Here is a 22,888-nt window from a genome sequence, read left to right as displayed (position 1 = left end):
CTTCAAGTGGTGATTCTAAGACGGATAGTTTATATCAACTTAGGTCTGGTAGTGCTTCATTTTCAAGAAACTGAATGTAAAACTTAAAAAAAAAGTTTTTTCGTCAAATTATTAATAATATTTTAGTCGATTTTGTTGACATTTGGTATTTACTCCTTGTTTGATTTTTCTTAAAATTCCGACGTTATCTCTAGGCACACAATTATCAAAAGAATGAAAAAAATTTTTTGCTTAAAAGATTCCTTTGTGCTACATTAAAAACTGGTATCAAGTTTCAACATCATGTTACTTTGCGTCGTCATTAATTTTTTTTTTAATATGTAACGATTTTTGAAAAAAGCTCGTTTCTTGAAAACGAAACATTACCAGACCTATGTTTATATAAAGTTTTCGTCTTAGAATCACTCAAATAATCATCCGTTGAAGTTTAGCCACGTACTTAACTAACACCCTATATATAAACAGTAAAATTTCGAGTTTGATTGACGTATGTAGGAAATTTTTGACAAGTGTCCGTGACAGTGACAGTTCCGCCGACGTCATTTTTGGTAGATGTCCACCATGTGTCAGTGTGTTTGAAGTGTGTGACACCTGATGTGTAAATCCTGATATAATCGAAAAACGGTTGTCCCACCTATCATAAATTGGGGGCTTTGGCCAGGAGAAAAATCATTTGCCAGATTGAATGTTCTGAACGAAATTTTGTGTTTTTTCGGCAGAATAGAAACCTGCTCAAATCTTTTCTTCTTCTTCTTCTTCTTCTTCCCTATGACTCACTGACCTACTGCCTGGGCCGGCTTCATCTCGCGATCTTCTCATTTCCGGGCATTCTTCTCGATGTCACTCGGATAGCGGTTTCTCATGTAAATACCGGTTGTGTGCGCCTAAAAGCGGTGTTTTTGTTTAATTAACTTATTACCGTCAATATTTTTAATGCTGGAGAGCCAGTCATGCTCTTCTTTGTTTCAGTCGTAGCATTCATTGGGAACACATAGCTGGTAATAAAATATGGCAAATTATTACGCGAACTGACTAATTTAATGCGAGCCACTTGACGACTCTATGATAATTGGGTCAGTTAATTTGCTTTCATAAATCACTTAAAGCTGGCTAATTATTCTCTAAGAAATTCAATGATCGATCAAGGAATTTCTTACTGTTCGGACATTCAAAGTTAGTGAGAAGTGCACTGACTCGAAATACGAATGCAGAATAAACATTAAGAAATAAGAACTATTTAATGATGTATTTGTAAACCAGCAAATCTACAGCCTACAGCGATAACTTATGAGTCAAAGGCCCTTAATTTCGGACAAATGCCAACACTGGTTTTGCACAGTTATGCGCTTGGTGTGAAGGGGTCCGCAATTATTTGTTTAAATTCACTTAAATCACTCATAAACTGACAGGATCCCTATTCGATCGTACAATAATTTATGAACGCTTCCTTAATTACTTTTATTTAATTCAATTCCCTAGTAATTCATGATTATGTGATGCGCTTCGTTTCCATTGACGACACCAATCTTAACCTATTCTCAAGATTCGATTGCCCGTACCATCATTATATTTTTACATTGTATACATTCCGTATAAAAATTTTAAAGAACCTGATTTCGAAATCCTCTTGTATTAACCCTGGTTTTTGGTATTGTTGATATTGTCTACATGTCCAAAGAAGCACAATTGCTTCAAATGCGCATTTTTACGTTGTCGACAATAACTGAAAAATAGTTTTACAACTGTCTTGTTTCGTTTCCCGATTGACTGTGTTGTATATATTAGTTACCCTGACCAGAAACAGGAATCGCCGGACATTCCCTTTGCTTACATTGGGGACGATTACCTAAGCCGTATTTCAAAAAACAAATTGTTTTGAATTGTTTTCGTATTGTTTACATTGTGTTCATGACTTTTTACGATTGTTTACACGCGAGACGGAGAAATAGACCTCAAGCCTTAAAATCTCCCGAAATTAACAAGTAATATCAAAGTCTAAACACTTCCATGCAAAAATTACCTCTCCTAAGTAATCAACATGACTGATGCTATACATTATCTGCCTGCCTTGAGCTCTTAAATTTCTAAATCCTGACAGGTAATAGTTATTTTCTTTGCCGATGCTGCGTTCAGAAGTTTTACACCCGGTGCGAATGTATTCTCGGTGTTCCTCAATTTGCGTTTGATTTAGTGTGTTACCTGAATTTAAACCGACTTATTATTCATAGAACTAATCACTCTTTTTCTTTATGTTGGAACAATTTTGTGAATTTAGTAGCTTTCTCTACATTGTCTGCAACTTGTAGACGTAGATATTTGCATTGAACTTCGAAATCTAGCGATCTAAAATGACGAATTTCAGACAGGTGTCTGTGATGTATCTGCCAGGGTTGCGTTCATAAATTGCACACCAGGTGCAAGTGTACTTTATATAAGTTAAAAAGGAATGGTTCCTAAGTTTGAAATTTTCAACGCTTAGGCCGAGGAGGGTTCAATGAATATAAAGTAACTAATAAAATTTAAAACTGAAAATTTGCAAACAAATCTGCTTAAAGATTACGCCGTTGATTGCAGTTGATGCAACAGATAGATGGAGAATTGAATTCTCTATTTATCTGTAATCATAATCATAATGTGAGCATTCTACCCCCGCCCCTTAGCCGCGTTTAACACCTCGCCCTGAATTCGGAAATTCTGCTCCTGACGCAAGTGTTGTTTTCATTTAATAAGCAACACTGTTTTTAAATATCTTCTTTGGATGCTTTAAAGCACAATTAAAATCGATTACTCTCGGTCGATTAACCACTCCTTTCTAGGCTTAAAGTGTAAAATTAAATAACTCCATGCAATATCCTCTGTGTGCACAGCAACGGGGAATTACACACGTCAAATTACGTCTGCTTTGCTAGTGTTTTTCTGCACATTTTGCCATACGAGCAATGATTATTGCGCGTTTTATTAATGCACTTTCTTTGTTGCAGATTTCGACGATTCGGCTTCGAAATGTCCCATGTTGACCGAGTGCCCGTTTAGGGCCGAACAGTGCCAGGACGATGAGGACTGTCCACCGGACGCTGTTTGCTGCAAAAGTCCATGCGGAAAAGTGTGCACCAAACAGTTGTTCACCGGTAAGAACCCTCTTTGAAAAGTCATAGGAAATCATTGGTGCACGAGCTAGTTTTTTGGTATTGTTTTTTTTTTCAAAGGTGGTTTTTCACATGTCTTTGAGGCTTAGGTGCACACGCAACGTGCGCTCGGTTTTTTTCTCTAACAGTACTTTTTGATCTCATTTACGGTAATTAGGAAGAAATTAACAAAGGTCCTTCTCTCTTCAGACGTCAGCTAATTGGGCTCACTCCTCGAGTGCTAACCTCAAGGCAATTAAATTCAAATCAGCTGGTTAAAAAGCAGAAAACCATGGGAATGTGGTCTGTTTTGCTCGGCAAAAAGAACAAAAACACCGATTTTGCGCAATTTTTCCATTAAAACGACCACCGGCGCCATGTGCGGAGTATCGTTGCCTCAGATATTGTATAACTGGTCATGCCAAGGAATCTCGGTGTTTATCAATTCTTCGGCAACAATAATCATAATTAAATAATCATGTTTATTCATTCGTTGATTAGCGTTATCTAAGCTTAATCTTAAAGATGGAGAAACGTTAATCCCTCGTCGGCATTTCAAGCACTTTCACAATTCCGGAGATGGATTGGGAATGGTTTATATCTTCTATGCAAGAAGTGAAGACGTGGGGTCACTTAAGTGACCCATGATTATCTAATGGTTGAATTATTCGAAGAACTTCGATAAACTAAATCCCAAAAGAAAGTTTCTCGGGGGGGAAGGGGGAGGGGGGGCACCATAACGAATCGATAGTATTATTAGCACCATCTTGGTCCGGCCTATGTGTTTTAGGAACGTGACCAGCGTTCGAAATATTCAATGCATTTTCATAGAAATCATTCTTGGGGCTGCGTAACTATGTAAATTCCGACCTATATTTATCGGTGGCCTAATGCGAACAATCAAGTTCATAAAAGTAACAATGCGCTTTGTAAATCGGTTGAACCAATTCTATGTTCTACGGTGAAATCGTTTTGTGACCGTCCTAAGCGCGCTTTCCTTTCAGAGACCACGTGTAAACATTTTGATGTTAAGAGTTTTGTTTTCATTGTCTACATTGACGTTAACGTCAAGACCAGATGTTTTAGGTCGATTTTAACATTGTCTACGCGATGTATAAAATGAGAAAATGATTCAAAATTTTCATAAAGTCAATGAGACAATCGTCCTTAGTAATAATCAGTCAAGAAGCACCTATTTTCTCTAAAATAGAAAGCATTAAAGCATTGTATACGTTATCTACGTGATTCATAAGGAAAAATAAATTGATGGATATTTATAAGCTGAAAGTTGTTAACACTGATGAAAAGCACTAACTTCACCTTAATCTTATTTTAAGCTTTAAGCTCACCCTTTTCTTTAACGACTGATGAGAGTGCTACGATAAACAAACCTAAGAAAACTAGTAACAAATCATGCCCTCAAATGTCATTTAACATCAGAATTACACTTTCTCGTCTTTACATTGGCTTCACCAGGAGTCGCATTCATCTTTTTGAAGTTCCTAATTTTTATTTCTTAGATGTTTAGTAGCTTAATCACATTGTCAGCTCGAGTTATGAAGTTAATATGCAGAGAATTTTTGTTGTTCATAGACACTTCATTTTTATGTTGTCTACATAACCTTGAATGTTTGTTTTTAGTAGTTCAAAAAGAAAAACATTCATAGATTCAGCAAATTTCTTAACTTAAAATAGTTACTTTTTAGATTCTTCATTGTATTCAATTTGATTGTATATCATAATGATAACTAACAAAAACATTTTCTATTTGTCAATTGTCAACCATACCTCACTCATCTCTCAACTGTTAACAACAACTCATCGGCATGCAGAACTATCAGCATATGCATATAGCGCAATTAGAGACCATTATCTCGTTTGTCTTTTTGCCCTGTGACAGCTGCCACTCGCAGATTTGTATCAACTTCTGTTTTCTGTCCAGGTTGTCAGACCCTACGAATGGCCGCGTCCAGACGCGCCAAATCCCTAGGCGTAGAACCGAAGCAAGTACGCATGCCTCGCTGCAATAAACAGGGCGGTTTTGAACGGGTGCAGTGCGACAACGAGATTGTGAGTTCCTGTTGGTGCGTGGATGAGACCGGGTTCGAGCTACCCGGAACCAGGGCTCCTGCGGCTGCATTAGTTAACTGCACCGGTAAGTAAAAAATGTATATTGTGCCCCTATTTACATTATCTCGTCTATTATCGCTACTCGTCGACAGTGCAAAACATCTCTAAAAGAATTGGCAGGTAGACAAAACTCATTGTGACGCGTCCAAAGCGACTGATTGCGTAATGTTAGCCTAACTGTCATTTCACCTACGAGTTAAATTCAAACCTCGCAAATAAGCTAAGTTTCCACAAATTATGTTAAGCCTGTAACGTTAATACGTTATAAATAGTGCATATAGTGAACTTGCTCATGAGGGAGCAAGTTCACACATATTAATGCGTGAACTTGCTCCCTCGTGAGCTTGGTAGAGGCAAGTTGCTGTCGCATCACAGAAGAAGAATTATTTTAAGGAAGTGACAGTGCTATTGACAGATGATTAAAGTGACAGCCTAGGGTGGTTGTGAAATTCCAACATGGCGATTTTTAATCTATGAAATTGATTGATTGATGTGTAGAGTAATCGATAACGTATTCCAATCTATCAATAACAGATAATTGACAGCAACTAGATTGCATCTTGGCATACGGTGAATGTAATTTAAATGTGATTAATCGAAGATTCAGGCCATAGAGTGCCTTGAAGATCTCATCGATTGGAGCTGACATTAAGGGAAAACTGGGAAGGAAAATCACGAAGATTTCTTACGGCAGCTAGATCGACATTCCGACCAATCCCAACCCTCCTAGAGGCGTCACGATCATTTATTTGAATGTAATTCGAATAATATTGCGTTAAGGTGCCACCCGGATGGTACCGATATTTTTCCCAATTTCGCCACTAAACATGACGCATCTTGACGGAGGCTTTACGGTCCATAAATACTTACGGGAACCACTTTCTCGCGAGACATGCGTGTATAAATAACGATGATTCATTCCTCTGTGTGTGGAGGAGCGCACACATGCGTGTAAACGTTGTTTAATGCATATAAGATTTATTATTATTGATTTGTAGCGTTTTATGTAACCATAGGCACCAAAAACCAAAGAAATGTTTACTGCCGCATTTCGATTTGATAACAGTAACCTCCTCGCACTGACTTGTTTTTCAAAATGGCGGTGAAAGTGTGAGTCAATGCAAAATGGTGGTGCCACGTTTGTGCAGACGTCAGTAATTACAGTTGTCATAGTCACCTTGTTGCTTTCGAAAATAAACAGAACAGGGTTGTCAGCAATTTCCTTTAGAGATTTTTGCGGCTTTTTCCCAGCTCCTAAACCTTGCGCTGATGCCACCTGCCGCATGTTCTGCCCTCACGGCTTCGCTCTGACCAAAGAGGGATGTCCCATGTGCCGTTGTCGCGACCCCTGTGATGACGTCAACTGCCCCAATGCTCTGGAATGTCACTTGGAGGAATTGGCATGCGCAGACCCACCCTGCCCTCCAGTACCCACATGTAAGTAACGATGTGACAACATTGCTTAGACGCAAATTATTTACGTACGTTTAATTCCCATCATATTTCCCGATAAAAGTCACGGCCAAAGTGACGGGTTCTGATCATAATAATCGTCTGTTGAAAGGAATTATATGATGCTCATAAGGTGTTTCGTTGCTCATCACAAATGTCAGGTTAAGGATGGTTCGCATAAACGATCCAACTGCACCTAATTCATGTTGGCGAGGTCATTTAATATTCAAAATGAATATCTCTTGAAGACGACTAATTCCAGAATAAAACAAGCCACTTTTGCAACACTGTTTAAGTTTGACAGCTGACGGCAATTGGCAAAAAAATGAGATTAAAATTAGGGCACTAAAATTTGTGCCAAAACAAGAGGGAGAGTTAACATCAGTAAAAGGGCTCAAATTGCACCTGTCAAAGTTGAACATTCGATGATACTTTTATTTATTTTTATTTATTATTATTTATGTATTATTTTATTTATCCTTGGTGTGTCAATGAGAATTTTGACATATAAAATGGAATGTGCAGTATTGCCAAATTAGATTTGGTGTTCTTAAATGGTGCCACATTTGAAAAAGTAGTCGGCCATTGGTTTTGTCGAATAAACTCCAACTGTGGCATTGCTATGTTTAGATTTTTAATAGTGTCCATTAGACAACTCTGAATTGGAGATTAGACAGATAAATGAATGCCGCTGTGTTGCCACGCAATCTCATTAATTCCGTTTTTATGCCGAAAGATTCCGATTTACATTCTAGTTAGCGCAGCAAATGCGCATTCATTTCTTACCTCAATTAAGCGATTTTTTAAAAATTATCTTAATAATAATTGTGACGTTTAACCTCAAACGTATCGGTTCCTCGGATCGCCTATAGAGGTCGTTGGCACCTTTCAAAGTTCAGGGATTATCTTATGCAATGCTCTCTCAACCTGTAAAACCGGCAGAAAGCGTGAGGCTGCGGTAATTAAAGTACCACACATCTGCACAGTCACGTTATGAGAATGGTGTCTGATTAGGTGCCAATCGTTCATTATAATAATTTATAGCAAAATCCACGTTTCTTGTGAATATTAATCTTGACCTTTACATCCTTTAAACAAACCCATAAATATTGCTGCACCACCACAGCGAGGGTGCAGTCAAAATTCCTCTTTGTTTAGAAGAGATAGCCGAGATGTCAAGGATTCGGTACAATAAGGAATCATATGATCATTATTTGTCTAGTGCTCTTTACCGGTAAATTTTATTAAGGAAAAAGTTCAAGGCGCGCAAATAGCGAGGAGTCTTTACACTCAGCGTGCAACCCTGTTTTTCAATTCGCCATATTGCTTTCATGATATATGTCAATAATGACAATTCTATAAACAGCTGTTTGGCCTTCAAATCAATTGCCTGAAGCACTGTTGCCATGTTGATGAGCTTTGTGTTATGATAATTGAAGGTCAGGTGTAGATCGGAAGTAGGCACGCCGTTTTCTTCAATCTGCATTCCACCTGCCGCCTATGCAGCTACCATCAGCGCCCGCCTTTTAAATTACCGCAATAACCGCGTTCTCTCTCGGCAATTTCTTTGACACAAATATCTATTTTTTTGCATTTCTTTGTTAGCACCGATTCGTATCCTTGAAAATAAATGGCCGTTTTCCATTTATTTCTTGAATTGCAAATGCTGCACGTTACGAGGAATGTCGCCAGATTTAAAAATTTAATTAGATTGCCGATTGTGTCGGGTTTTTTTCCGCATCGCATTAGCGATTTATAATGTCACCTTGGAAATATGTTACACACATCTTTCTTCACAAATTGAAAGTGTCAATCTGGGAACCACAGGGCTTTAATGCTAGTGTGCTCACAATCAAGTTGAGTGTGTCAAAAATTTGTGACGTCGCATTTATTTGTGTCGAAGTTGTATGAGTGACATTTAGTGGCGCTGCTTTCGCTGAACCTTGAGTTTCTACTGTCAAACAGCCGTTTTAGTTTTGGAAAAAATACCTAAAAGCTGCGTTGCCAAATAGTCTTTGTCACAGAGCTTGTGCTTTATCTATAAGGCTATTTTGTCAGTTTGAGAACATGGCCAATGTCTCTCATATATTCATTAAATCAGTCAATAGGTCAAATTTTTCTGGGAGTGCTTTTAAATGTAAAAAAAATGAATATTGTTTATACGATTTCCGGAGAGCGCTGTTCCGTCATTTTGTTTGTGATATACACGAGACAGTGCTGCCAAGTTGAGTTTTTAGTAACCATTAATTGATTTAATTAATTTAATCGCTTTTAAAATATGAGACGCATTATGGTTCGAATCAACGTAACTTTATGCACGTTAAAAGCTTCATATCAGCAGCGATGCCACATCTTTTCAAAAATTAATATGTAGCAGGAATTTGTCAGGTATTGGTGCAACGCTAACAGTACTTAACATTTTTGTTGCTTTTCCACTCATTCATAAAGTCAAACGCCCATTAAATATACAGGGAGTATCAGAAATAAGAACATTAATTTAAATTTTGATACATCTCGTTAAGGGCAACATTTTTTGTATTTACCATTTTTCTCGAAAACTATTTTTTTACATTTACATTTCTCTCCTTAAAATTCATAATGCGCCAGTGATTCGTGTTGGTGAATTAAAACTATTTTCCAGAAAAAAAAGTCGGAGATTGACCTGCTAATACGCGTATCTTCCTCAATAGATCAAATTTATTTGGTAATGCTACCGGTTAATGTTTACATTCGATGCTTCAACGAGGAAAGCCACTTCAATTTTTCAAAAAAAAATCATTTTTCAAATATTGAATAGACAGACATGGTTTTGGCATATGTATGTTGAGTCCGGCGAAAACACTGTTGAAACTCGCAGGATATACTTACCAAAGTTTCTGAGGCATCAAATTCCTAACAAACGCATTTTCATGCGTGTTATTCAATATGGTCGGGACCGCGGCACTTTTAAATCGATGACCCATGAACGAGAAAGACGAAGTTTCAACAGGATTGTAAATCTTGAGCCAAATTGGCAATTCAATTCATGACATTTCATTCAACAGTATGGCGAATATTAAAACAACAGCAACTCTCTCTTTACTTTGTACAGAAAGCGCATTTTTTGAATCCTGAAGAATTGCCACGAAGACGTCAATTCTGCGAATGGGTTCTTGCTAAAATACACGAGCAACCAAACTTTACATCATTTCTGTTTTCAACTGATGCAGCTGGATTTATTCGAGAAAGGGTTTTTAACATGCACAATACGCATATCTGGGCAGAGGAAAACCCATATACTATTCGACCAAATAATTTCCAGGAAAGATTTCGAATTGATGTATAGACAAGTCTCATAAATGGTCTACTTATCGGACCTCACCCAGTGACTAAACAGCTAAATGGGCAAAGATTTTTACAATTTTTAACAAATGGTTTGCCCCATTTATTGAAAAATTTGTCAGTGAATATTCGAACCAACATGTGATTTCTTCTGAACGGGGCACCCTGCCATAACACAAGAGTAGTGCGAAATAGGCTAAATGAAATTTTTCCAAGATAAGGATAGAACGAAATGGCCCGCCAGATCTCCGGGTCTAAGTTCATTTGATTTTTTCTTATGGAAGAACATGAAAAGTGTAGTTTATGCTGTTCCGAAAGACAATCGAAGAGTTAGAAGGACGTGTGGAAAGTGTTGCTATGTCGCTTCGAAACAACCCACTAACGTTGCGAAAAGTTGGAGAATCATTTCGTCAGCGGTTGCAGTGTTGTTTTTAAAATAATGGCGGTAACTTTGATCACCTTTTGTGAATGAAGTAAGTTGAAAATTTTTTGTATTTGCTTAATATGTGTTTTTTTATTAACGCGAAAATCTCTTTATTCGACAAAGCGAACTTAATTTATGAGTAAATCTTCTATTCCAACTTAGAAACTGAATCACCAGTAATCGTAAACATTTCAGAAGTTAAGAATTCGGTGTAGATACAAAAACTTGCCAACCTTTTTTGCGATTGTTTTTGAAATGTGTATATTGCTCAGTTGACTGGGTCAGTGCCACGTAGTGAAATTTGGCCAATACCATTTTTTATTTTATCTTGATAACAAGGGGCGATAAAAAAAATATTAAGGAAAATTATTAGCTTTGACAGGTTCTGTCACTAATTAAAATTAATGTATTTATTTTTGATACACCCTGTATAAATAATATGTAAATATATAAAACAATATATAGAATTACAATTTTTATACATATCATAAGTTTCGTTACGAATAGCACTAATATCTAATAACGATGTCAGTCACTGATTCCCTTCTCTTTCGACTTTGTTGGGGAAATGTGGCCGCACATTGCCTTTCATCGCCACTGATGCTTTACTTATAATAGGCAACCTCAAATTCAACGAATTCGAAACACGCTAAAAATAAAACAAGAGTTTATAATACTGAATTCCAAAATATTACAATTCAATTTACCTCTTTAACTGAATTCAGTGGTAACAATGGCGCATTATTTTCCAATTCTCTTTTAAATTAGTTATTAAGGGACGCTACAATCCCCTTATACCAGCTGTTTAAGAACTTTCGCATTATATCAATAACGATAATATGCAATAACGCCGATAATAAATAACCAAGAGCATTATTTTAGTTTTCAAAAGAACCTATTTTTACCACCAAAATTTAACACCAAATTAAATGAAAACGTCAACAAATTAAGTAGCAACCGTGCAAAAAACTTAGGTTATGTTTAGACGTTGAAATATATCTTTATCCTTTTTTAGCGTATTAAATTTATGTGATTTGTCATTTTTCGTATCTGTCAATCGTTACATTTTGTGACGCGAATAAAAAGTTACATGATTTGAACTGTAGGTGAGGTTAGCAGAAACCCAATTCGACAAACTTCCCAATTTTCGAAGATAGATCCATAAATATGTCACTCATTTTCAACAATTTTTTTTATAGTGAATTTAACTATCAGTTTTGACGTTATAGTTACATAGTTAGTCAGACTTATGTTTCTTTTTACTCAAAACATCTTATAAGCTATTCTACATCTGATATTTAATAATTTGAAGCACATTTGATTCGAAGACAAACGGCAAAAAACTTACATTTATTGATCTGTCAAATCGCTGTTGACAGTTGTCTAAAGCGGCCACACATTTTCTCTGCTTCGATAACAAACGCATGTCGCGACGTTGCCTTCTCTCCCTCACATGGAGTCAAGATGTGGCAAAACCCATTAAAGAAAACGCACATTTGACATTCACCCAAAACCCAAATTCAACAACATCTATATTTGTCCAAACAGGTGATCGGGGCCCCGTTTAAATCACGACCAAGTTTAATAACGACCATAAATACGGATTTATTAAGCAATTTGCCATGCCTGTGTACGAATCAATTCATCGGTGACAGGTCGTGTAATGCCACCTCAAACCCGCCTTAATCACGACTTGGAGAGGATGATTTGTTCGTTTCGATATTCATTGTTGCAAATTAACAACGCATTGTGCAATTTGGTAAATTAAATTTTTTTCTCTTTCAGGTAAAAAAGGACGGAGTCTAGAAAATATCTGTCCCGTAGGGGACCCTTTGAGGATCAGTGACACAGTTAGGCCCTTCCTATGTGGTAATGATGCGGGCAAGCCCACCTGCCCCCCCATGTACCAATGCCTGGTCCAAAAAGGTACCTCCGACCTCTTCCTTCATTTCCACTCGTTTTTAATGCTACTCATAATTTTAGGCAATGATTACGGAGTCTGCTGTCCAGCTTCTCTGAAAATTCAGAAGACCGGCCAATGTCCAATCACAGTGGATAACACAAAACTGGAATGTGGCAATTTGTGCACTCACGATTTGGAGTGTCAATCGGTGCAGAAGTGCTGCCAGACCGAACAGTGCGGGTCATCGTGTATGCATCCCAAAAATGTCACCGGTAAGTTATGACCTTTGGGATGTTGGAAGTGACACGAAATCGTGTCGAGGATTCGCCTGACATTTGCTGCGGTCACGATTTCGCAACGCGGGTACTAATAAAGCATCGGTGTTCTTGATATCCTTGTGTCGGTACCCGCTAACGTGGGTACCAAATGTACCGTGTTTGTCTTGAGCAATAATAATTAGATGAGATTTGGTGCAATTGTTTTACCTGATTAGGACCCTTCAGAGATTTTTTTTTCGTTCATCTGCAACCTTCTTAATTAATAAGAATAACAAAGTCAGTATCACTGTTAACTGTGAAAGAGTACATGTAACGAGCCCTAAATTCCCTGCTAAAATACCTTATATTTTCGCCTCCAACAAGTCACTTCATCTTCAATAGAATGTTACCATCAGCGGGCTCTATCGGAAATCTTGGCAGTAAGCGAGCGCGCAGGTCGCGGCTACGTCCCCCAATGCACTGAAGATGGTCAATTCGAACCGAAACAGTGTAGCAGGAATGTCCTCGTTTGCTGGTGCGTGGACCGCATGGGGCGCAAACTCAAAGGTTCAATGGGTCCCGCCGACAACGTCAATTGTTCCATGGTTGAAGGTTAGTTTTATGACAGTTTCAAACAAAAAGAACGATTTTGTTCTCATAATTATGTTAAATGTTGGTGAAAAACACTGCAGAAACTGCAACTGCCAAATTTTATAAAAATAATTTTTGAAACTTCATCTATCAAACGTCAGAGAAACTTAACGGCAAATCCAAAATGTTGAACGCCAAACGTTAAAACTGTCAACCTAAGATGTCATAGTGCCTCTATTGAAACTGTCATTTGTCCAATGTCAGAATTCGTGTAATGTGTCAAAAGTACCGGTCTACGTAGGGTGATGTTCGTTTTTTTCTTGGAATCTTTAGCTCGTTCTGAGACAGTGGCGCGCAGCTTGGACAAAAATGGTAACGAATGTGAGCGTTTAGAATGTGCAGCAGTGTGCGAATACGGCTTTAAATTGGGGGATGATGGGTGTCACACGTGCAAATGTGATGATCCATGTGACGGCTATACCTGTCCCGAGGACGAGGAATGCGTCAACGCCAAAGAATCCACGTGTTCCGACTTTTTATGTCCTTCTTTGCCAGTTTGTATGTCCTCTCATTGCAACTGATTTAGTTGTTTTTACAAAAAAAAACTATTCCAACTAGGTCGTCCTAAGGCCATCTATGCCAATCCCTGTGAAAGAGGCACGCCCCTGACTGACGATTTGAGCGGAGCTCCAGTGGCGTGCGCTCTCAGATCTGAGGAAGGTGCTGTTTTTTTCATGTTTAGTTTATCTTAGATTACAACTTATGTTCAGGTACTATATGTCCCAAATACTATGACTGTACCGCTGTCCCTGGATCTACTCAAGCAGTGTGCTGTCCCGTTGACGGTATCGAAGATCAAGATGAGCTAGAAGGAGAAGCGTCAGAGGATTTCAATCAGGCCGAAGAACGGCCTCAGTCGAGTAAGGTTTTTTGTTCATTTTTCAAGCTCTTCTATTGTCTTTCCTAAATTTTGCAGTGTGCGAATACCTGAGGGAGTTCACAGAGAGCATGGAAGGAACTCGAGAAGGAATGACGCTGGCGTTGCCCACGCCCGAATGCGACTTAGAAGGGAACTATTTAGCGACTCAGTGCGACGCGCAAGCGGATGAGTGTTGGTGTGTTGATAATTTCGGAACGGAAATCCCCAAGTCCAGGTAAGCATTTTGCTAATTTTTCAAGTAAATGTCATTGTCAGTTTTGACACAACTGCAAGTTTGTTCAGAAAAGTGATTGTTATTGCTTGTTTTGACATATCTGTCATCCACTTCGAGAAAATGCGAATTTTGTATCTGTAAAAAGAGACTCACCTTAAAGATTAAGGCTTAAAACTATGTACATGACTGTCGCTTCGGGTATCTCTTCAGCGACCCTCATAAAGACTGAATTTTCAAGTTTTTCTTCGAGTTCCAGTGTTATCAAATATTTTCTAAGTTACTTTTTCTTGCAGAACCAAAGACAATTCAACCGACTGTACCAATTTGCGCATAACAATAGATTGTTTGGACCTCACCTGTAGATTGGGTTGCGAGTATGGCTTTATCCTCTCAGAAGAAACTGGTAAATAAAATAAATAGCTGTAAATTAAATAATAATCTCTTCTTTTATAATCCTCCTAAATCCTAAAAAAACTCACAAAATTGTGCCTAAGTTAGTACACTTCATAAATTCGCAACTTATACAATTTTCGTCTAATTTGCATCATATACAGGGTGTCCCTTAAGTCAACGATATCCCTCAAAGGGCGAATGGACCAACTAAAAATAAGTCGAATTAATTAAACTAGCCCCAGTCCAAAAGTTGATAATAGTCGAGATGGAGGATTTTCTGCAGTAAATTTGCAATACATTTACTAAAAAGTAAAACAGCAATAATTATTTAAAAATTAATAGACAATAAATTTACATGCATAATCAGCTTTAGAGACTTTTTTCTCGGAAACCGTAGTTTCTAGCGTCTTTAATGGGTTATGCCTTTTTTGAGCAGGAAACCTGAGAAAAAAGATTTATTTAGTCTAAAATGACATACACCATAACGCAAAAAGTGGTGGCAGTTTGAATAAGTCTTAATGGCCGCCTGTAGCGCCCTCTAGAAGGTACACTTAAATCATCGACTAATTTGAAATGATCACCTCGAGAAATTCCTGAAAACAAAATTTTGTGAAATTAGTTGTGGAGACTTATTAAAGAAAATGTGATTTATTTCTTCACCTTTGAAACCCTGTATCTGAGTTATTATTAACTTTTGGCCTAAGGCGAGTTTAGTTAAATCGACTTATTTTGAGTTGGCCTATTCACTCTTCAAGAGATACTGTTGCACTTACGGGATACTCTGTACTAGAATCCCACTCATTTATGAACTTTTTCACTAATTACACAAGTTGCTATTTAATGAGTCTTTTTACGTTTTCCAGGCTGCCCCACTTGCCAGTGCAGAGATCCGTGCAGTGGCGTGTCATGCATGGAGGACGAACAATGTCAGTTGGTCGAAGTTAGTTGTCGCGACCACTACTGCCCCCCTGTACCTGCTTGTAAGACCCTTTTTTTACATTTTTTTTTGCTCTACTGGAGCGTTTTTATTAACTGCCCTAAAAGATAATTAATTAAAATGTCCCCTCCTTCTTCATATTTCTGTCCTGTCATTCGTCTTGGTGTTTCCTGACCTTCAATTCTATCTCTCAATCTTTCTCATTCCTACTGCATAAGTGTTTCAATAGCCCCTCTCTCTATTCTTTAACACAACAATTTCACTCCAAAGGTTTGCCGAAAAAAGTGGGCCAGTGCCCCTACTTGGTACCCGCCGCCTCCCCCACTTGCGATTTCGAATGCAACTCAGATTTGGCGTGCAACGGCACCATGCGGTGCTGCTCCAATGGCTGCGGCACCCAGTGCGTGGAACCACTGCTTTACACCGCCTGCCAGCACCAGAAAACCCTGGCGCAACATCAGGCGCATGAGTCGGGCATACCCGCCGGAAAGGTTCACATTCCTAACTGCACCGAGGATGGTTCTTATCGAAGCAAACAATGTAACACTGGTACCAAAGAGTGCTGGTGAGTGTGGGGTATGGGAGGGATTTTGATTATAATTCCGGAAAAATTTCCAATGCTTTGCAACTTAAGTGGTGTATGTGTGTCTTTGTGTGTTTTCTAAGATTGCACGCAATTTAAGAGCGCAATTATTAAAACTTGTGTTTCGTGTTCTTGAAAGCACCTAGTTTTGATAGTAGCATTAGTTTAAAACAATTTTAGGTGCGTAGATGAACGCGGTTTCGAGATCTCCAAAACCAGAACTCGAAAAGAGGATTTGAATTGCGATTTAGAACCAAAAGAAGACTCTTGTCCACTTTTAAACTGCGCAGACGATTGCGAGCACGGCTTCCAATTGAACGAGGAAGGGTGCAGGACTTGCAAGTGCTTGGATCCGTGCACCAAAATATCTTGCCGAGGTAATTCAAAAGCGAGCTCTGCTCCTCAAAAAAAATCAGCCTGAACTGGCTTTATGGTTCTTAGGGGAAGGAGAGACTTGCAGATTAGTGGGAGTGGAGTGCGTAACTTGGCCTTGTCCTTCGGTCCCAATGTGTTTGCCCAAAAAAGAGAATCCTTGTCAGAAAGGGGAGCCTCTGAACTTGGGAGTGGGGGAGGAGGTGGTGACATGCGGACCGGAGGCTGAGAGCTGTCCATCATCGCATAAATGCCAATTGAGTCCTGTGGGGGAATATGCGGTGTGTTGCCCCAAACCCAGTAAGTTCCGTTGGTTTCTGAAATTTTACATGAAATTTACAAAACATACTTCTCGTTTGAAGGAGATGTTTGTTTTGAACCTCTGGATGCGGGCAAGTGCCAAGATAACGAACCTTCAAGAAACCTGACTCGGTACTACTTCAACTCACGCATAAATCGTTGCGAAACTTTCGTTTACGCGGGTTGTCAGGGCAACCATAATAACTTCCATACCGAAGCAATGTGCGAATCGGTCTGTCCAGGTGTGGCTTAACTATAATAGATGAAACTGAACGTTATTAAACTCTAAAATAACTTTGCAGTGCTGAGCCAATGCGAGCGTCTTAGAGAGAAAAATCAAAAATCGGCGGAGCGCTACAAAAAACCGACTTTCAGTCCGCGATGCGACCCCCAAACGGGTAACTGGCAACCGGTGCAGTGTCTGGAACATGTGGGAGTATGTTGGTGCGTTACCCCCACCGGGGAGCCCTTAAAGGGTACCCTAGCTAGAGGAGCCGAGCCCGAATGCAACTTTCGGCAGGCACGGAATAGGGTCAGCAACAGGATCGACGTGATCAGCGAAGCTGACTTAGGTAAATTCGTAATGTTTTTTTTTTTAAGAGTTTTGATTGTGGTTTTAGTGTTGGAAGAACTGATGATGCAACTGGGATCCTTGGACGAAGAGGAAGATATGACACCAGAGATGTCCATTGACAGGATGGATACGGATGTGTCTTTGACTAGATGTCAGGCTTTGGGAGGACGGTGCAATGAAGACGGCAAGTTCACGCCCATTCAATGTGAAGACGAAACATGTTGGTGCGTAGATGAGGCTGGAAATCAGCTGATTGGGACTGACACCTTTGCTCGAGGAGAAAGAGTTTGCAGTAAATGAAAAATGTGAATTGCTTAAAAAAATTTTAACATGACTTAAAATTTGGTAGAATTCATTCCTTTGGTAACCGCAGCGGTGAGCCTGGGCTTCAGAGGAGAGTTTGACGACGTTACCGCCATCCCCGTGGTGAATCAAGTCACAAAAATTATACAAAACCTTAACGGGAATGTGAACGAATTAGGAGTTTACGCGGAGACCACTCCTGATGTGCTATACGTCAAGTTCTCACTGATTGGCAGCAACAAAGTAGATGTAGCGTATAGACTCGAACAAATGGTGATGCAGCAGAAACTCCCAGGCCTTGTTGCTGATGTAACACGATCCAGAGTGATCTACAAACTGCCGCCACAGGGCCTGCTCAAGACGGCAGAGCTGCAACACCGCGAAATCGTCTCGCACGCCCCAATTTCTGTGGTGGCTCCCTATCACACTGCCCTGATTGTCATAGCAGCAGCTTCTGCTTTTGTGATCTCTGTGCTCACCGTTTTAGTAATTCTCTACAGGAGAAAGGTGAGTCGGTGTATTCCCTATTGGGTTTGCAAATAACCAAACAATATGAATAATGTCTTGTCGAATTGATAAATAAAAAAAAATGACTAGAAGCGTTTGCAAAAAGTCTTTGTCAAATAGCTATCTATCAGTAGGAAGTTCTTATTTATTTGAAGTAATACATAACCGCTGACCACCACTAAGTCAATTTTCTGGATCAATAAAAATAGAAAATCATGAATCACCCCCAAATTTATTTTTTAGATGCACAGCATAAATCAGCAGAAGGTGGTGGAGGATAATAGATACATTTCCAATACCAGACCTATCTACATTGAGCTGCCCAATGAGAAATACCATACGATCCCACCTGACAATGTTAAGAAGCAGTGATAAATTCAAAAAGAGACTTTTCTCGCGTGTTCAAAACAATTTTCCTGCCATGATTTGAAAAGAGTTTGTGCTATTTATAAAAGGGGTGGCACTTTCACTGGTTACTTAAGGGGGTGTTTAAGGTGATAATTGAGCCTTTTTCTTTTACTGGACAAACCTAGAGAGAGACGTGATTATTCCTATGTAACTGGCCACGATAAATATTTATTGTTTGCTTTATAATAATATGAATCAACGTTACGCTGCAACAACGCTGTAAGCGCCAAATATAATTTTTATGAAAAATACGAAGTATGTTACTACTTGCTGCTTTGAAGTTTGCTTGTTTGAGAAATAATGTGTATCAACATAATTGCGATTAACTAAAGACATGATATTGTTTTCTTTTATCGCCTTTGTCAATCGATTAGCTCGACACGTACGACACTGTCTCTCATTCTACAGCAAATCCATATTTATCAAATTAGCGGTTACAACATTGTTTCAGCAAAACCTTCAAATAATAAATATTATGTGTAAATAGTTATTTAATCGAGATAAAAGTTATATTTATTCTCCTCTTACCTTTGTTCTGAATAAATGATGACATTATGATGACTGACACTGTTGAAGAACTGAACCTCTAGCGTTGGCAGCACAATTATGTGCACTGCGCACTATCTCTCTCGATTGGACAACGAAGTTAATTTCAATTTGATGGTTTGCAAAAAAACTGCCTGAAGGTTTAAAATTATATATGAGTGGGACATACACTGATGGAATAAAAAACTTTAAATTTTCCAATAAAAAAATAAGTACACAGCTCACATAAAAAATTTACGTAAAACCTAATCTGTACCTCTGTAAAATATTCATACAAATTGATGGTTTTTTACATAAAGTCGAGTACACTGCTCGCAAAAGCAAACAAATAAGTTTTACTGCTTCCACTAAATATTACCATGTAGCAGTGAAAAAAGCTATCTTTGGAAAAAACAACACGTATTTTTTCAAAAAGGAAAAAAATATGAACTGAACATTATAGATATTTTGAGACTGAGAAATCTAGTAAACTACTTAGAAACAAAGGAAACGGGAATTTCATGGAGGTACTGATTTGATTTGGGGACAATTCCCTTTAATCTCCTTACTGACATAAAATCAATATTTAACAGAGGAATGAAAGTATTCTCAATAATATAGAAATATCACCTATTTAATCGTTAAACAAACACTCCTTAATGAACCCACACATCAGACTGTTAAACAGAGAAAAAGAATCTCAAAAGAGATTATGTATAAAAACTCATACAAAGTATGCCCAATACTGGCGAGGTTTCTATAAAGAAACCACACGTAAAAGAAATACTTCACGCATAAAATTGGAAAACATCCCCCCAGTGGACAGTTATGTTAAAACTAAGATTCACCGGTACGTTTTGAGGAACTCCTCATCTAATCAAACCACAGTAGACGACCCTCGATCATTGCCCTTATTCCTCCTCTTGGCTTTGTCCTTTTTCTTGGGCGTTGTGGAAGTTCCGGCCCCCTCTGTCAATGAAGAGGTATGGGAACGTCTCTCCGGCATATCTGTCACGTAAGAGCGCCGCCCCTGGTCCATCATATAGCGGAGATTTGTAACTTCATCATAACTTCCTTAGAATGCAAACAGTCAAAACATTTGATGGCAAATGCCTAACTAACTAACCCCAGTAGTTTCTCACATTCTACCTATTAAACTCCATATTGACGCAACTGGAATAGGCACAAAATAGCTTTCAGTGAGGTAAATTTGATACGTGTGCAACGCGCAGTGGTGTGGTATACCCGTCTATGTTTATCTTAAATAAAATGGGGGCTTTTACAATTTTATTTAAATAATGGCCTTCCCAAATATGTTTAAGCAACCATGGTGAACAAGTGCCTTATCTTTATTTTACATTAGAGAGATTTAACATTTAGAAAAACACACTAATATTCAGCAGTACTTTGTAATACTTATACTCATCAATCAAGGTAATCTTATGTAGAAATTGTTAACATTTGCACTAAGTACATATGCTCTACATACCCTTGTACTTCTAACTGGTACCCAGTCCTCTCTTCAAAGAGCTTTAATTCACAGCACAATAATTTCTTGATTTTTTTAATGGAACACTATAACACAACAAAATCAAAATTGTTACTTGGAATAAATTACATTTTTATTAAAACCCCAAGAATTTCACTCACCTGTTAAAAGAAATAAGACACATTACTTCACACAAAATATTGCAACATAAGCAAACACATTAACCACCACGTTATATCGAATTTGATATATATTTTATAGATAACAATAGACCACAAAACGCACCCATGTTCCAATCTAACAAAATCACTGAACGACGATGAAAAAGAACTGAACTAACTATTCTTTTAAAACTTAAGATTCGCCAAAGAGTCATGAAACCTGAAAACCCTAAAAAACCATTCTCAAATAAAATATTTTAACAAAGACTTGTTTTAGAACAATGAGGCAATTCTACTTCCTGGTTCATTTTCTCTCTTTGCCCTTGACACCACAACTGGGGAACATAAGTCACATGGTTACATCAGTATGGAGTTCAATGCTTCAGTTAGGCAAAACTAGAAAATGTTGAACTTACCCTCAATGTCCACATTAAGCTGATCTAAAGCCTCCATTTCAGTCTTCTTTTTTGGTGTGCCTAGAGAACTAATACTAATTAAAAAAAAAACACTTGCAACCCCTTCTTAATTCCTCACCTCTGTTCTTCTTACTGCCATTCTTATCTTTTTTTTTATTGTTCCTCCGAGAGTTCCAGTCTTCATCATCATCATCATCATCAAATTGAGCACTTGCATAAGCTGAAGTATCTCCCTTATCTTTGTTAGTCACTGCTCTGCGGGAGGCTATCCTCAATGACCGACTAATGTCCCTAATACCTAAGAATCTCATAAGAAAATGAAGTTGGTCTTTAATGTGAAAACTTACCCATGCATTTAGCTAAATGTCGGGCAAAACCTAAAGGAGCTACAGTCCGTTCGCAGCTAGGACAAGCGAATTTCTGATGATTTCTTGCTGAAGCCTGTTGCAATGCTTCATTTTTCTCCAGGTCATCTTTCTCCTCACTATCTTGGATTTCCAAGCAATAAGCATTAGTCTTGTATTTTCTGTGTATGTCAAAGATAATTCCCAAGGTGAATTCGTCCACTATATTGTCGAAAAATTTGCCAACGCAGGAGCGTAGCACTTCCTTATCTCCCATCATGTCTTGAAAATCTTCAATTAAATGATCAAATAGCTTGTTTTCAGGGTCATGCTCAATTTCCATGTCGTCAGAATCTTCTTCAGAAGAGGGCTCAGGATCTTCCCGTTCGGGTTGTACCAGGCGCTTTGACATAGTGGATATCAGAGGAAAGTTTGAATTTCCCGGGATGAATTTGTCAGTGAGATCTAACCTCAAAACCTATGAGATACTGGATTGTAGCACCGGTAAATTTTGACGAAAATTGGGATTTTTTGGGACTTCACTGTACAAAGCACTAAAAGGAGCACTGCTGGGATGGGAAATCTGATGGTTTTTACTGATTTTTTACTTAAAAACTTACAGAAAAGTCAATAACATACTCTTAAAATTTGCCCAACACTAAACGTCACTGTCAGGTAACAGTTGACACTCGCATAAACAAAATATAAAAATGTATATTACAAAATTGCTATTTTAGGCTTACTGTTGAGATATAAACTAATGAAAAGTTAAAGCAACAGTCATTTTTCACACGGGAACAAAAAAACTCCTAAAAATACAACAGAATTGTTCACACAATATAATAGGTTTCAAACGGTTTTAAAACTTGAAATTTGGCAACACTGTAATCGGTAAAATAGTCTACTATTTTAAACAATTTTTAGGAAACATTTACGCAAGTAGAAACATGGAAAAAAATTAGTTAATTTCTCATTTTCCGGTTTAAAAAATTTAGATTCTCAAAGTTTAATAAAAATTTTCACAATTAATTTCCAGCCAAATATTTTCTTCCCATATTCCACCTAAAGCTTCAGCGAAATTAATTTTTTTAACTCCGTGACAGTAGTATATCTTTTATGGAATGATGGCTCCAATGCGGCGGTTTTCAAATAGTGCTAATCACCCCGAAACAAAATTCAATACTACATACAAAGAAAACAGAATAAATAAAAGTGTCAT

The 22,888-nt window shown here is 38.1% G+C and overlaps 2 protein-coding genes across 4 annotated transcripts in view; one reads left to right on the top strand and one right to left on the bottom strand.

Moving 5' to 3' along the window:
• The window catches only part of LOC136347121 (uncharacterized), a 27,952-nt gene extending 8,657 nt beyond the window's left edge, over positions 1-19,295 (top strand). For both annotated transcript variants that reach the window (XM_066296818.1, XM_066296826.1), the window contains exons 3-22: positions 2,982-3,128; positions 5,068-5,280; positions 6,507-6,692; positions 12,238-12,378; positions 12,436-12,627; positions 13,015-13,224; positions 13,537-13,761; positions 13,822-13,923; positions 13,974-14,123; positions 14,180-14,357; positions 14,651-14,760; positions 15,614-15,730; positions 15,958-16,252; positions 16,451-16,647; positions 16,712-16,942; positions 17,005-17,184; positions 17,245-17,514; positions 17,563-17,808; positions 17,866-18,326; positions 18,570-19,295. In XM_066296818.1, coding sequence (XP_066152915.1) covers positions 2,982-3,128; positions 5,068-5,280; positions 6,507-6,692; positions 12,238-12,378; positions 12,436-12,627; positions 13,015-13,224; positions 13,537-13,761; positions 13,822-13,923; positions 13,974-14,123; positions 14,180-14,357; positions 14,651-14,760; positions 15,614-15,730; positions 15,958-16,252; positions 16,451-16,647; positions 16,712-16,942; positions 17,005-17,184; positions 17,245-17,514; positions 17,563-17,808; positions 17,866-18,326; positions 18,570-18,698 — 3,980 coding nt within the window. In that variant the 3' untranslated portion in view covers positions 18,699-19,295. The remainder of the gene's footprint in view (positions 1-2,981; positions 3,129-5,067; positions 5,281-6,506; positions 6,693-12,237; positions 12,379-12,435; positions 12,628-13,014; positions 13,225-13,536; positions 13,762-13,821; positions 13,924-13,973; positions 14,124-14,179; positions 14,358-14,650; positions 14,761-15,613; positions 15,731-15,957; positions 16,253-16,450; positions 16,648-16,711; positions 16,943-17,004; positions 17,185-17,244; positions 17,515-17,562; positions 17,809-17,865; positions 18,327-18,569) is intronic.
• On the bottom strand, positions 14,785-22,888 carry LOC136347173 (SAGA-associated factor 11 homolog). 2 transcript variants are annotated; one of them, XM_066296939.1, is made up of 6 exons: positions 22,290-22,888; positions 21,673-22,147; positions 21,444-21,623; positions 21,326-21,385; positions 19,263-20,333; positions 14,785-16,959 (listed from the first exon to the last, which is right to left on the bottom strand). In XM_066296939.1, the coding sequence occupies exons 2-5, from the start codon at positions 22,079-22,081 to the stop codon at positions 20,137-20,139; spliced, it is 846 nt and encodes a 281-aa protein (XP_066153036.1). In that variant the 5' UTR covers positions 22,082-22,147; positions 22,290-22,888; the 3' UTR covers positions 14,785-16,959; positions 19,263-20,136. The 2 variants fall into 2 exon arrangements, with proteins under 2 accessions (XP_066153036.1, XP_066153029.1); XM_066296932.1 differs by having other exon boundaries at positions 21,673-22,139.

Source organism: Euwallacea fornicatus, chromosome 2, assembly GCF_040115645.1.
Source record: "Euwallacea fornicatus isolate EFF26 chromosome 2, ASM4011564v1, whole genome shotgun sequence".
Lineage (NCBI taxonomy): Eukaryota > Metazoa > Arthropoda > Insecta > Coleoptera > Curculionidae > Euwallacea > Euwallacea fornicatus.
Note: the sequence above shows the minus strand (reverse complement) of the source record. Positions and strands in the feature narration are given on the sequence as shown.

Excerpts from the sequence above, each read along its gene's own strand:
- LOC136347173 (XM_066296932.1), bottom strand. Across the intron at positions 21,624-21,672 it reads ACATTTAGCTAAATGCATGG|GTATTAGGGACATTAGTCGG; the intron begins GTAAGTTTTCAC and ends TGAGATTCTTAG. Across the intron at positions 20,334-21,325 it reads GCTTAATGTGGACATTGAGG|GAAGTTATGATGAAGTTACA; the intron begins GTAAGTTCAACA and ends TTGCATTCTAAG.